We start from the raw sequence: 14,039 nt of genomic DNA, 5'->3' as shown, positions 1-14,039 counted from the left end.
TATGATTTGATTTACGATCTGATTTCGGTTTGACTTCTTTCCCGTGTGCGTATTAGGTGTTCTTAACTCCTCGTCTATTTGAACGGTTGTATTGAGATAATGATTCATTAACAAAATTGCAGAAGAGGACAGAAACCAGAAATGTAGCATTTTGTTGGTGATACTTTCAACCATGTTTTATGATTCTCTTTGTTTTCCTTTTCATTGAAGAAACTAGTCAAGTGAAGAAATTAATGCTTTCAAGAACGATAACATCTTTAAAGTACACTGCCATGTTTACAAATCAGGAACATTTACAGTAATACTTTCTCATCATCTATCAGTACTACTCTATACATTACAACATTTATCTTTTTTTTTTAACAAAAAAAAAAAAAAAAAAAAAGGAACTACATAGAAAAGAAAAAAAAAAATGGCTGTTTGGAAAGAAATCAACAAGTTTGATCATCCAAATGCTTCTGCTCTCGTCACGACGTTCCGACGTGTGTATTTCTATTGTGGTATTGAACAGCAATGACTTCACGTCCTTGGTTATGAACTTATTGCTGTGAAATCTTCAGCAATCAATAATTTATTGGGTGATTGTCATTTTGAATCTGGAGAGATCTCTTTTCTGGGTGCTTTCTTCAGAGTTTTTCCAACGGATAAGCAAAATCAATTTTTACCTACAAGTTACAGAAATGCAAGGGTGAGATCAGATAATCTAAAAGGAATGTAAATGTAGAAACGTGACGAAGACAAGGACTGCAGACAGAAAGACAAACGAGCTCGCAACAAAGGTGCTGTGAACTTGTCTGATGGGAAATTTCAACATTGTCTTTCAAACCATGTAAAGTACAACATAAAAATTTCGACGAAAAGAGATATCTCTATCATCAGTAGTACCTCTTTGGAACCATGATCTTCTAACTGTCTGTCGGATATGCCTCTCGTGTCTATCTAGCAGTTCATCCACTCTGCTAGATTGAGATAACAAGGGCCCAGAAAACTCGACTTTGTCCACTTGGTCCTGATAAGTCTGTAACAAGATCACGTCATAAATGGTGGAACAATCCTTAGAATATCGTAAAACAATGGCAAACATCAAAGGGCTGGCGTTAATGATCTTAAACTTACCAGATTATTCCTCTTAGCTTCCAGTTCATCTTGCATATACAGTGCCGCTGCAAATTCCTGCGAGTGGTACTCATCTGAAGTATCAAATGAATCAGGACGCTCAAACTTGCCCCACTGGTTCCTTATCACAACCTTCGATCTCTCATTTGATTCATGGCCCTTGGAACTTGATCGGCTGATGGACGACATGTCAACCTTTTCATGAAACTTAGAGTCCAAATTGCTTCCCGAATGCAATGTAGTAGAATCTTCCAGCCCATTAATTAGGTGTCCTCTCGAAATTGATCTGGAGTAAGATCTAATAGAGGCATCATCTCTTCGTCGTCTAGCCCACGCAAAGCCACTTGATGTTGAAACTTGTAGGGGACCAGAGAAGGGAATGTCTCCTTGAGATGCATTCTTTACATGTATGGTCTCTTCCAATTTATCCATAGACAGCTTTTGCACCTCAACGCCTCTGATAACCTTTTCTTCTTTAAGATTTTGTGCATTAATACTAATTTTGTGCAAATCTCGAGCTGAGACTGATAAGTCCTGTACAACATTTAAAGCGGTTAAATAAGAACTTCCTTGCAGTGTGGTAGACACTAAGAATAGTAAAATTGTGAATCCAATGTTTGCCTTCTTTGCATGCTTCTCTTGATTCTAAAAAGAGAACAAAAATGGAGAGAGACACAAGACAAAATACCTCTGCTGGTGCCAATTTACTGATTCCAAGATGCTTTCGCGTTAACCTTCTGTTATCAAGTCCACGGGTTCTTCCACTACCTTTTTTCCTGCAAGTTTAAAATGATTTTGATTATAGATCATGAAGGACAACACAAATAACAATAGTAAACCAGAAGAAGCTATTTGATTTGGACTCAACTTTTTAAGTTTTGTTATTTACAGAGCCTTTACAAGATCCAAGGACTTGGACTTGCCATTGTAACATATGTTTTCAACGTAATACACAATACGCACATTGGTAATAGACACCTCAATCTTAGGATCTATTTGGAATGACGTTTCAAGTCCTCAAAACCACTTTTTTTTTCACTTAAAACACTTTCTTAGGCACTCCAAAAGTCATTCCAAATAGGCTCAATATCAGCTGCATGTGCTTGAAAATTTTTGGCACTGGTGGAGATAGACAAAAGTCCACTACACCTAACCTCCTATCTACAGACAACTATTTAGTGTCATCTTATTGTCAAATTCTTCTATGATAAAAAGAAATGAGAAACCGACCTTCTAGTCTCCTCTCTTTGTTTCGCATCAATCTCTTTGTTAGGTGGATATATTGGCATGCTTGATGGATCGCAAGCGTACGGTTTCGTACTGAAATACTGAAAGGAGCCATAAAGGATATAGTATGAGAAAATTCATTGAACAGACCAGTTACTGCAACAATAGTAGCTACAGTTTTGCGAGACATGAGGTAATCAGCAGTATTACCTCAGATGTGAGAGCAGACGAGGCAACTCCACGCTTGTATGGTTCCACGGAAAGAAGAGTTTCTAACAAGTTCACAGTTGTTGAAGGATAATCTTTGAAGGTCTGACGTAAACAATTATTGTAGGGATGTTGTGGCTTGAACAAAGTGGCATGAGGAAGTTTAGATTTTTTCCAGAATTCATCAGGAGGGGAGCCGCAAAGCTTGAAGATCTTGTGTAGCTGTTCGACCTATTGGTAGAAAGAAGAAAGTATCAATAAAAGATGCAAATGTAAAGTCAATATCACCTTTGAAAAACATAACATATAGAACTGCATGACTCACTAAGGATGACATTTCAGTCCCCACTAACATCATCGTTCACACTTATTCACCATAATATAGATCATTTATATCAAAACACTAATGTAAAGAGATCAAATTTCTTCCAAGTTCTGTTTTGATGTTTCACAAATTTCTTCTTTCACGAAATAATGTTCCAAAGATTGGCAACTCAGAGATATCTAAAGAAGCAACTTTTACTTGGATTCTCATTGAAATACTTGTCACACAATTCTTCTATTTCGGATTAGGAAGAATATGATATTAAATTGTTCAATTAAGAGAGAGAGAGAGAGAGAGGAAAAAATAATAATAATACTTTACCTCTGTTCTTCCTTGAAGAATAGGTTTTCCAACTAGAAGTTCTGTGAAAACACAGCCAACACTCCAAAGATCCACAGATGCATTATAGTCTGTTGAACCCAGTAGAAGTTCAGGAGGACGATACCATAGAGTGACAACACGACTCGTTAGAGGTTGCCGGTGCCCAGAGTTACAGAAGTTTGCCAATCCAAAATCAGCCACCTTCAATATCCCTTCATTATTGACTAGAAGATTAGATCCTTTAATATCCCGATGCATTACACCACGTGAGTGACAATGCTCAAGCCCGGATATCAATTGTTTCATGTAGCATTTAATCTACAGAAAAGGTAAAGAGCAACGGATTCATTACTGTACTCATTTGTCCATAAGAAATAGAAAGTTTCATTTCCACTTCATATTCTGCAAAAGAATGCTACCCAACTTAATGTTCTGGATGCAGAAATTCCTTTATGAATTCAGAATCTTCATTCTAAATTATAAATAGATACAATCTATTTACTTAACAGGTAAGCTCTATAACTGTATGACATAAACTTAAGCAACTCAGAGCAAAACTGAATGAAACATACCTGTGATTCACTAAAAGTGATATCAGGGCAGGACAAGAGTCCAGTAATGTCATGGTCCATGTACTCAAACACGAGGTAAATGCTACATGATAAACGAGACGTAATTAAGCCCTCCAATTTGATGATGTTAGGGTGATCAAGCCTGCGGAGAATCATGATCTCTCGTGCCATAAATCTAACACTTTCAGGCTCAAAATTGTCGAATCGAACCTTCTTTAAAGCAACGATCCGACCCGTTTCTAGTTCACGTGCTCGGAATACACTGCTATATGTACCTTGTCCAATCTATTAAAATTGAACATCAACAAGCAGAAAGAACTTAGTCCAATTCCATCCAGACCAAAATCAACTTTCTAAAAGCATAACTTCAACTACCACCATATGAGGATTAGAAATGTCAACAATAAAGTTACAATGAAATTGAAGCAGTTGTAGAAAAAAAGAAGAAATATGACAAATATTCTTCTTATAAAGCAGAAATTACCAAACACAGAAAACTCTGTTCCTATTAATAGGTCATAAATCTTACAATGAATGATTCTTTGTTTCACAGAAACGTGAAGGGAAGAGAAGGGGGTTATCAAATTAGCAAGTTTAGACACTTTCCAAGACAATTAAAGAAAAACACAGATCCTTTCAAATTTTCAAACTGAGAGTGATAGTTAACAGAATCCTTCAGGCAGCAGATGAAGTACACAGATCACTATTTAAAAAATATTTAAAAATATATATATATATCATGCAACTCATCATGCTCCCACAGTGGCATGTTCAACTGATTGGACAAATCAACTTACAGATGAGGAGAACTAATGACATGTCCCCTCCCCCTAAAAGGAAGTATAATTGCCTAAATCAACTATAAACTCAAGTCAAGCTATGAAAAAAAAGAACAGATGATTGGATATAAATAAAACTTAGATTTGATATGATTTAAGAAAGAAAAACGGAGATTAAAGACTGTAAGCAAAAGAACTAACTAAGAACCTTTTCCAACTTCTCATAGGCATCAGACCGGAGTGGAACCCAACCTTGAATGGCCTCACCGGCGACAGCGCTGAGCCAGGCCGGCCACCCCGCCGCAACTTGTTCAGCTTCCATATACTTGTTCAAATTCCCTAATCGGAAGCTTAAAGTCTCATTCCCTCCGCCATTTGAACTCGCCCTTCCCGACTCACCGAACTCGCTCCCAACCCCATTAAACTCACTGGACCCCTTCGTCTTCATCTTAGCCTTCGGCTTCGAACTCTTCTCAATCTCCCCCAACCCAAGTCGGCTCCGACCCGAGTTCCCCACCGCCACTGATTCATTGTCTCGAAACACGCCGGAGTGATCGAATGCAGGCGTGACGGACACGGCCTGCTTCGTGTTCACACACCCCATGGCGGATCACTGCAACTTCGCAACCATTAGGGAGAAATAAAGATTTCAAGAAGCAATCTGGGTCGACCCAGAAAGGGGAAAAGAGAGAAATCAAATGGGTTAGCGGGAAGATTGATTTGTTTGAAACCCAAGTGAAAATGGGGGTGCAGTGAAGAAGGAAGAGGAGAGAAAAGAAGGGGGTGGAGTTTTATACCAGGTTACAACAATGGAATGTGGAATTTCTGTGTTTGGTTAATTTGGGTGTGGGAAAACAGTTTGTTGTATGGCCTCTCAGTCACTGTTATGGATCCATAGTGCGGCGATTGCGGAAGAAGGTGGATTAGAAGAAGCCATTAAAGCGCGGCTCCACAGCAGAAACAGCGAAATCAACGGAAAGTTAAATACCCACTGCAGCACCAACACCAACAGCAGCAGTAAAGAATGAAATTCTGCCCAACAAAACCAACATCTTCAATGTATTTCTTCTTTCGCCAATTCCAACTTTCTATCCAACACTTGATTACTTTGAACTATTCACCTAAAATAAACAAAAGTGAAAATGTGGTGTGAATGGAAACTTCGACGAAACATATTTATAACAAATAATAAAAAAACGATAAAGGGTCGTTAATGTAAAAATAATATAAATAATATTCCCGTTAGCTTCTTTTAAAACCATAAAAATGTCTCTTTATTAATTTAAACTTATTTTTTTAAAAAAAATAGTATTCATCGATATCTTTGTTTTATTGAAATTTGATATTTTCGTCAACATCAATATTTCAAACTTTGATTAAATTACAAATTTAATCTTGTATTTTGAGATTTATATCAACCTCTTCTTTTAAAATTATAAATTTAATCTCTAAACTTTAATTAATGGTCAAAACTTTCAATTTGACCTAGTAAACACTTTTGAAATTTGAGGGACCCAATAAACAACTAAATTTAATATTTAACATTTTATTAAAAGAATTTATTATTAAAAAAATTAAGAATACAAAGACAATTATTAGCAGCTAAATCTAGGAGCCGAGGGAAAATGATCAAGCCAAAGGTTAGAATGAATGGTGAGGAAGTGGGCTACGCGAGGATTTTGAGCATGAGAAGTGAGCAAATTATTAAACATTACAGCTCGATTGATAATCATTTGATATTTATTTTTTAAGACTAAATTTATTTCATCATTATTTTTATAATAATTTACATATTTTTTAAGTATAAACGTTGAATTCTTAGTCAAATTTTTTAAAAAAAAAATGAAAATTACTTTTTTTTAATCTCAAAATTCAGTTTGGTTCTTTAAACTATTGATGAAAAATAGATAATAAATGAAGAAATTTGGATGTGAAGCAGTATCTATAGACTTAATTTTCAAAAACAAAAATAAAAAATAAAATTCATTTAGTAACCATTTAGTTTTTGTTTTTGAAAATTAAACTTATTTCATCCACATTTTTTACAATCATTTACATCTTTCTCAAGTACAATTGTTGAATTCCTAGCCAAATTCTAAAAACTAAAACAACTTTTTGAAAGCTAGCATTTTTAGTTCTCAAAATTTCGTTTGGTTTTTTAAACCATTAAAAAAGTAGATAACAAAGCAAGAAATTTGGATATGGAAGTAGTGTCCATAGACTTAATTTTCAAAAACAAAAACTAAAAACTAAATTGTTTCAAACGGGACCAAGATGAATACCAACAAGACTTACATTGTTGTAATTTACCTACGTTTTAAAATATGAAAACTAAAACAATATTAGAACCTAGAAGAAATGTTTGGCTACAAACTATAGGTTAAGCATAGTGATGGCCTTATGGGTTAAAAGGCATTTCCACCTCTTGTTTGAGATTAGGGTATGCTCTAGTCTCAATCTACAACTTAAAAGATACTCAACTACCTAAACTTAATCCAAAATCTATTTTTATCTAGTAATAAAAAATAAATTATTTAATCCGTCATTTTCAATTCATCCAATTTTATCAAGAGAATTAAAACTAAGAAATATTTAACATTTTTTAAGTCCTAACAACAAGTAAATGGGAAAGATTTCAACTTCTATTCCTTTAGTTAAAAATATATTTGGAAATTTAAACCAACTGAGTGAATATCTAATTTAGTAGAACAATGTACTATACTAAATTTAATTATTGAAATTTTATATTTCTATGTAGAATTAAAACAATATTTTTTTACTAACATGAACCTAATTCAACTAGCGTAAACTTATGCTATTAACAATATATATTAATATTTATTAAAGAAAAACAATTTGATCCCTAAACTTTTGTTAGTAACGATTTAGTCTATGTAATTTTAAATTTGTAACCATTTAATCATTGAACTTTAATAAATAACAATTTGATCCATATACTTTACAATTTGTAGCGAATTAGTCCCTCGTGTAAAAAATATTCCTAAGATTTTATAAAATTTCTTACCTATGTAGACCATTAAATTGATCAAAAATCAAGATTTTTTTTTTTATAAACTATAAAGACTAAGTCATTATATGTAAAATTCAACACTTAATTTTAAAGAAGTTTTTCATAATAGAGACCCTAAATTGTTATCCTTTCTAAAGTATAAGTACTAAATTGTTAATTATTAAAGTTTAAGAATTAAATTATTATAAATTTAAAAATAGAAAAATAAAATTATTGTCAACTAAAATTTAGAGATGAAATGGTTACTTTATTAAAAATTTAGGAACGCGATTGATTTTTAACGGAGAAAAAAAGGTAATTTGATTTTATTGAGAAGTGAGAAGAAAATAGATGTGAAAGGGGGAAAATGGGCAAAGTTTTGGGGCAGTTTGTGCTTATTCTCTGTTTTTGTTCCCTTATTGCATTGGTCTCGATTTGTTTTATTTTTATTTATTTTTTAATTGGACTGGCATTACTACCTTCCAAAAATTTCCTTCTCTCGAGTCGTCGCGTGTTTGTGACCGTCAAATGGGAAGCGGCCCCACTTTATTTACTCCAATCAAAGAGCGTGTGGTCAACACAATGCGCGTGGGAGTGGGTTCTAGTTTCGGTAGTTGTTGACTAAATGCGTTTCTTTTTTTTAAATAAGAAAAAAAATCAAATATATTTGTTTATTTATTTATTTATTTTTATCTTTTCTTCTCTCTAATCTCAATCAGCTTTGAGATTTTCAACCTCTGATTTTCCATTTATTACCCCCGGAGATTCGTTGTTTGTCTTCCTATGATTTTAAAACACGGGTTCTCTTTTCTTTAAGTAAAAATGGGCTACTTTATCAATAAAAACAAAAAAAAGGGCGGGGGGAGGAAATACACTAAATTACTATTTTAGTGCCATCGTCTAGATTTTACATCAATTTCATTCTTTTTCTTTTTCTTTTCTTGGATAGTTTAATTAGTAACACTTCGTTCGATAATCATTTAAAATTTTATTTTTGTTTTCGAACTTTTATGTTTGTTTTCTACTTTTTATTCAAGTTTTTAAAAAATTAAGTTAATTTTTAAAAATTTAAAAAAATATATAGTTTTTAAAATCTTGTTCTTCTTCTAAAATTTGTTTAAGAATTTAACTCTATAATTAAGAAATATGCAAACCCTTGTAAGAAAAATAGGAGGAAATAAGGTTAATTTTTAAAAACCAAAAACAAAAAACAAAAGACTGAATGGTTTTTAGAAGGGCTTAAATTTTGTATATAACTGATTAATAAACTTTCAATTTTATACCTAATAGACTTTTTATATATTCATTTAGAAAAATGATAATTAATGTATTAGATACAAAATTGAATCTTATATTTAATGTAATTCTAAGATTTTAGGCCAATTTGGTAATTATTTAGATCCTGTTTGGTAACTATATATATATAATTAAACATATGGATACTATTCTCACCTCCAAATTTCTTCATTTATTATTTACTTTTCACCAATTGTTTAAAAAACCAAGCTGAATTTTGATAACTAAAAAAGGTAGTTTTCAAAAACTTATTTTTTATTTTTTTAATTTAGTTAAGAATTCAACCATTGTAATTTAGAAATATGCAAATCATTGTAAGAAATGTGCATGAAATATACTTAATTTTCAAAAACAAACAAAAAAAAATCAAATGATTACCAAATGGGGCCTTAATTTTTTATTTTTGAAAAGTAAACATATTCTTGTTCCTTACCATGATTTACAGGTACAATGGTTGAATTCTTAACAAATTTCCAAAAACAAAACTACTTTTTTTAGTTTTCAAAATTTGGCTTGATTTTTTAAATGATTGGTAAAAAGTAGATAATAAAAATTAAATTTGGATGTGGAAATAGTGTCTATAGGCTTGATTTAAAAAGACTATAAAAAAATAAAAAATAAAATGATTACCAAACAAGACTTTAATTTTATATTTGATAGATATGTTAATTAAAAAAATATGTGAATACGTCATGACTTATATACAAAATTAAAAATTTTAGGGACAAATACACGATTGTTAGGTTGATCTATTAGACACTTTTTAAAGCTTGTGAGCTTGTTGGACATAAAACTTGAAGTTTAAGAATCTATTTGACACTTTTTAAAAATCAAATACATATTTGACAAAAAAAAAAAAAAGTGAATTAAATGGACCTATTGATCACTTTACTTTGTGAAAGTTCAATGACCAAATAAATAGGAAGATAGAAATTCAATGACTAAAAATGCAATTTAATTTTTTTAGGGCTATTTTTAAATATAGAAAAATGAACCAAAATATTTATAAAATATAGCAAAATTTAAAACTATCAATGATAGATGCTGATAGACAATGATAGACAATGATAGACTTCTATCAGTGTCTAAAAAATTAACTTCACCGATAAGATACTGATATAAGTCTATCATTGTTTGTCAAAGTCTATCATTGATAATTCTAAATTTTTGTTATATCTTATAAATATTTTCAACAATTTTACTATTTGAAACAATTCCTTTTTTTTAATACAACAAATAAGTACGAGGATTTGAATTTCCACTTCAAAGAAAGAATTACATGTCAATTACCACTTAGCGATAATCACTTTTAAGATGTTAGTTTGATTTTGATGGTTTATTTTTACTATTATTATTATTATTATTATTTTGTTAACGTATAGATTCAATCCTAAAGATTATTTAAATATGCATGTGGTTGACAATATAAAAAAAGTACCCAAGTCCCAAGACTCTCAATGGTATTTCTAGTACAATCGATAAGATTAATTTAATAGAAAAAAAAAGTAACTTATTTTATTATAGTTAATTAATTAATATTTTTTAAAGACTAATTAATAATTCTAATAAATAATTTATGGTGTTAATATATATTACCAATCAAAAGGAATTTAAGTAAATATAATTCTTGTTATTCATATAACAAAAAAAAAAAGATTATGGATTTCATATTTATTCATAATAATAGAATAAAGTATTATATTAGCATTATTACTAATAAAAGTAATTATATATGTCCATTATAAATTTAATTTAAACATATTATAAAAATTAAATAAAAAAACCATATCAACAAGAAAAAAAAACAAATAAAACGAAAAGATAAAAAGTAAAAAAAGAAAAAAAAAATCCCTGAAAATGTTGATGGTTTTGAAAAATCTTCATGGATGATATGAAATGATTTAGAATAAGATATTATCATTTACAATGTTAAAAATTATATAAAATATAGATAAAATTTTATTTCCATACACACCTCTTATTCCACGAATCAAATAGATCATTAAAGATTTAGATTAAATTATAAGTTTAGTTCGAAAATTATGAGGTTGGTATTTTTTTTGTTCCTAAAGTTTTCTATAAACTTTCAATTTTGTGTGAATAGTAGTTTTGTAAATAAAAATAACAATCAAACTGAAAGTTTTTTAATTAATTAAAATTTTATATATATTTCATGGAAAACAATTTTGAATTTTGGAATTTACTTTGGATAACGTTAAAAAAATAAAATAAAAATATTGTGTAGAATGAAAGCCAAAAGGTACCCGAATGTCCAATTAGAGTCTCGAAGGTCCTCATTTCTTATTATTAAATCCAAAAATTAAATGTGTTTCACAAATTAAACTGGCCAAATTTTTCAGTACGGATAAATCATATATCAAATTATAATGTGTTTCACAAACATAAATCATAAACAAATTTGAAACTGACGGTGAGCTTTAAATCTTAAATAAATCGATACTTTTTAATCAGAAATGACATAATTTCTCATTGCCTTAGAATAATACAAAAAAAAATATTAATAATAAAAATAAAAGTTATCAACCAAATAAGAACTCGAGAAAAAATATGAAATATCTATTATTTAATCCATAGTTTATGTCACTGTGAGCATAATTTAACTGACATAGTCTTTGTATTATCAACCTTGAAATTAAAGGTTCAATTTTTCAACATCACAATTAACATGTGACATGTGATCGAAGTTGGAGATAGATTACTCTTTAAACAATAATAATAATATATATATAGGCATAAATAATAAGAAGAAAATATTTTGTTTGTCCTGGAAAAAAAAATCATTTTGCAGATTTGGTATTAATTAGGCTGTAATACTATAACAATAGCTTTTTCAATTATCAAAATTGTGACATGACACACAAATTTGTATTAGTTGAACTATTTATAAGTTTTGAATCAAAAGAAAAAAAGAAGAAAAAGAAGAAAATAATATTATTAATTGAATTTGTAAAATTTGTATTATCAATTTGATATTTTGACCTTCTGCCTTACTTATTTATTAACAAAAATAAAAATAAAATATAAAAATTGGATTACTTTTTTAATTTCACGTAACAATTTAAAGCAAAGTTTAGTTAATATGAATTTAATATTGTAAAGTAAAATGTTCATATATAATGTAATGATTTTTCATATTATCTCATTATCAAGGATTTATTCACAAAACATTTTTAAAACATCCATGAAATAGATATGGAGATTTTCCAAAATCATTTAAGAGAGAAAAAAAATGTTAATTTATTCCAATTGTCCAATTGAAATATATTTTGCATGGGATTATAGCACTAATTATCATTTTAAAGGGTTAATATTCAACTATAGTCCCTCCCCGTCCTTGCCCCATGACATCTTTACTATCTACCCTTATAAAATGATAATTAGTCTATAATCCAATAAATTATTATTAGAATTGCGATCATAAGAGATAGTTAAGTGAACTTCAATTTAGTTTAGGATAATTTAACCCTAGTTTTACACAAAATAAATATACGATATTTGTTGACTCTAATTTCAATTAAAATCAAATTAATTTTGAGTAGTTTACACAAAAGTTAAAATTTATATGTACATACATAAATATAACGTTATTTTTTTTTAATTAAAAAAGCTTATCAAATTTTGCATCATACATTTGTTTTATGATTTACTAAAAGCACATGATATAATGTTATAACAACTTTTTAAATGGGTAAAAATTTCTAACACTTTTTTGTTTCTTAAGTTTAAGATTTTATGTGCAACATTTATTTAAGTTTAGAATTTTATTTGATGACACTATATAGTTAACGTAAATATCGATATTGTTTGTTAACTTTAGCGGTCTATAATAAGTGTTTTTTTCCGAAAGAAAGTGTCAAAATACACCATGTTACAAAAATTCGTATTAAGTTGAAGGGAAAGTCAAGAGAAAATAAAATTCAAATAACTATTGTTCTCTAAGAAAAAAAAAATGAAAAAGAAAATATGCAAAAATCAGCCAACTAATTTGTAACCACACTCATAAATTTTCAATCAACCCCTTTTGTAGAGTAGTCTTTCCTTTTTCTTTTTTCTTTTCTTTATTTTATTTAGAGAAAAAAAAGGGAAAAAAGGGAAAAGAAAAGAAAAACAATTATAATGGCTTTACTTTATTTGTTTGTGTTTGGTACTTTTGAGATCAGGCTTTGTTTAGTTAAAACTTTGCCAGCTTTCCCACTGCTTGACATTTTCCTTTCTTCATTGCTGAGGTGGGCCCACACCATTGACTTTATTGGGACCCACTTTTAAAGCAGATCCCCCATGGCATGCATGCCTTTCCCTTTCTCCAATCAAATTAATTATTGATTCATTCCTCAATTTTGGTGTTCCTTTCCATTCTATATCCTTCAACCCCATGATCCAAATTTTAATATGGTAGCTTCAATAACGTTCTCGTTTTTCGTTTATTTATTATTTTTTTTAACAAAATCAAAAATATAAATACGTTTCATAATTATTTCTCTGTCTCGTTTCTTAACCAGAAAAAGGAAAAAAAAAACAATAACAGAAATTTGTTTGATAATCATTTCTTTTTTTTTTTAAATAATTAATATTAAAAAAAATATATGTATACTATCAAAAGTTTATGTCATCTGATACAAGTATCAATGACAACTAAATATACTAATAAAGTTGTATCCTCTACTTCATATGTTGTCCAAATTTGATTGACACTGTCATCTCTAGTTTGAGCTATTTGTCTTAAATGATGTTGAGTCAAATCTAACTTAATTATATTATTATATAAATATCATGGTTGTAAAATATTGTTAAGCTAAATGAATGTCAGTCAAAAAAAACTTTATATATTGTAAAATCTACTCGGTTTCAAATATGCTAAAAATATTAGAATTAAAACAATATATAGACAGACATATTGCAAAATTTAATACTCAAAAGTTGAAAATAAAAGATTAATGTACATATCAAAAATTAAAATAATGTACAAAGTTAAATATTGGAGAGTTTTAAAAATCAAAATCAAAATAAGATATAAATATAGCAGAATTATTTTTTGAAATAGAAAAAATAATGAATAAAATAAATAAAATATAAAAGATGGAAATAAATATAAAAGAAAAAAAATAAAAGTGCCTATTGAAATTTAAAATATAAAAAATTAATATATATTAAAAATTAAAATAATA

At 29.3% G+C, this 14,039-nt stretch overlaps 1 protein-coding gene across 2 annotated transcripts; it reads right to left on the bottom strand.

The window, feature by feature from the left end:
- Window positions 1-232: 232 nt before the first annotated feature.
- On the bottom strand, window positions 233-5,697 carry LOC120083788 (protein IMPAIRED IN BABA-INDUCED STERILITY 1). Of its 2 annotated transcripts, XM_039039659.1 has the most exons (9): window positions 4,756-5,696; window positions 3,769-4,053; window positions 3,197-3,514; window positions 2,554-2,781; window positions 2,347-2,444; window positions 1,805-1,892; window positions 1,117-1,650; window positions 886-1,018; window positions 233-665 (listed from the first exon to the last, which is right to left on the bottom strand). In XM_039039659.1, exons 1-9 carry the CDS (start codon window positions 5,149-5,151, stop codon window positions 655-657), a joined length of 2,091 nt encoding a protein of 696 aa, XP_038895587.1. In that variant the 5' UTR covers window positions 5,152-5,696; the 3' UTR covers window positions 233-654. The 2 variants fall into 2 exon arrangements, with proteins under 2 accessions (XP_038895587.1, XP_038895588.1); XM_039039660.1 differs by lacking the exon at window positions 233-665 and having other exon boundaries at window positions 886-1,019; window positions 1,058-1,650; window positions 4,756-5,697.
- Window positions 5,698-14,039: the final 8,342 nt, after the last annotated feature.

The sequence above is a fragment of the Benincasa hispida genome, chromosome 8 (assembly GCF_009727055.1).
Source record: "Benincasa hispida cultivar B227 chromosome 8, ASM972705v1, whole genome shotgun sequence".
In the NCBI taxonomy this organism is placed as follows: Eukaryota; Viridiplantae; Streptophyta; class Magnoliopsida; order Cucurbitales; family Cucurbitaceae; genus Benincasa; species Benincasa hispida.
This window is presented reverse-complemented; position numbering and strand designations above follow the sequence as displayed.

Excerpts from the sequence above, each read along its gene's own strand:
- LOC120083788 (XM_039039659.1), bottom strand. The coding sequence starts at position 5,151 with ATGGGGTGTGTGAACACGAAGCAGGCCGTGTCCGTCACGCCTGCATTC. Across the intron at positions 2,782-3,196 it reads TTCTTCAAGGAAGAACAGAG|GTCGAACAGCTACACAAGAT; the intron begins GTAAAGTATTAT and ends TTCTACCAATAG. Across the intron at positions 1,893-2,346 it reads CAAAGAGAGGAGACTAGAAG|GAAAAAAGGTAGTGGAAGAA; the intron begins GTCGGTTTCTCA and ends TTAAACTTGCAG.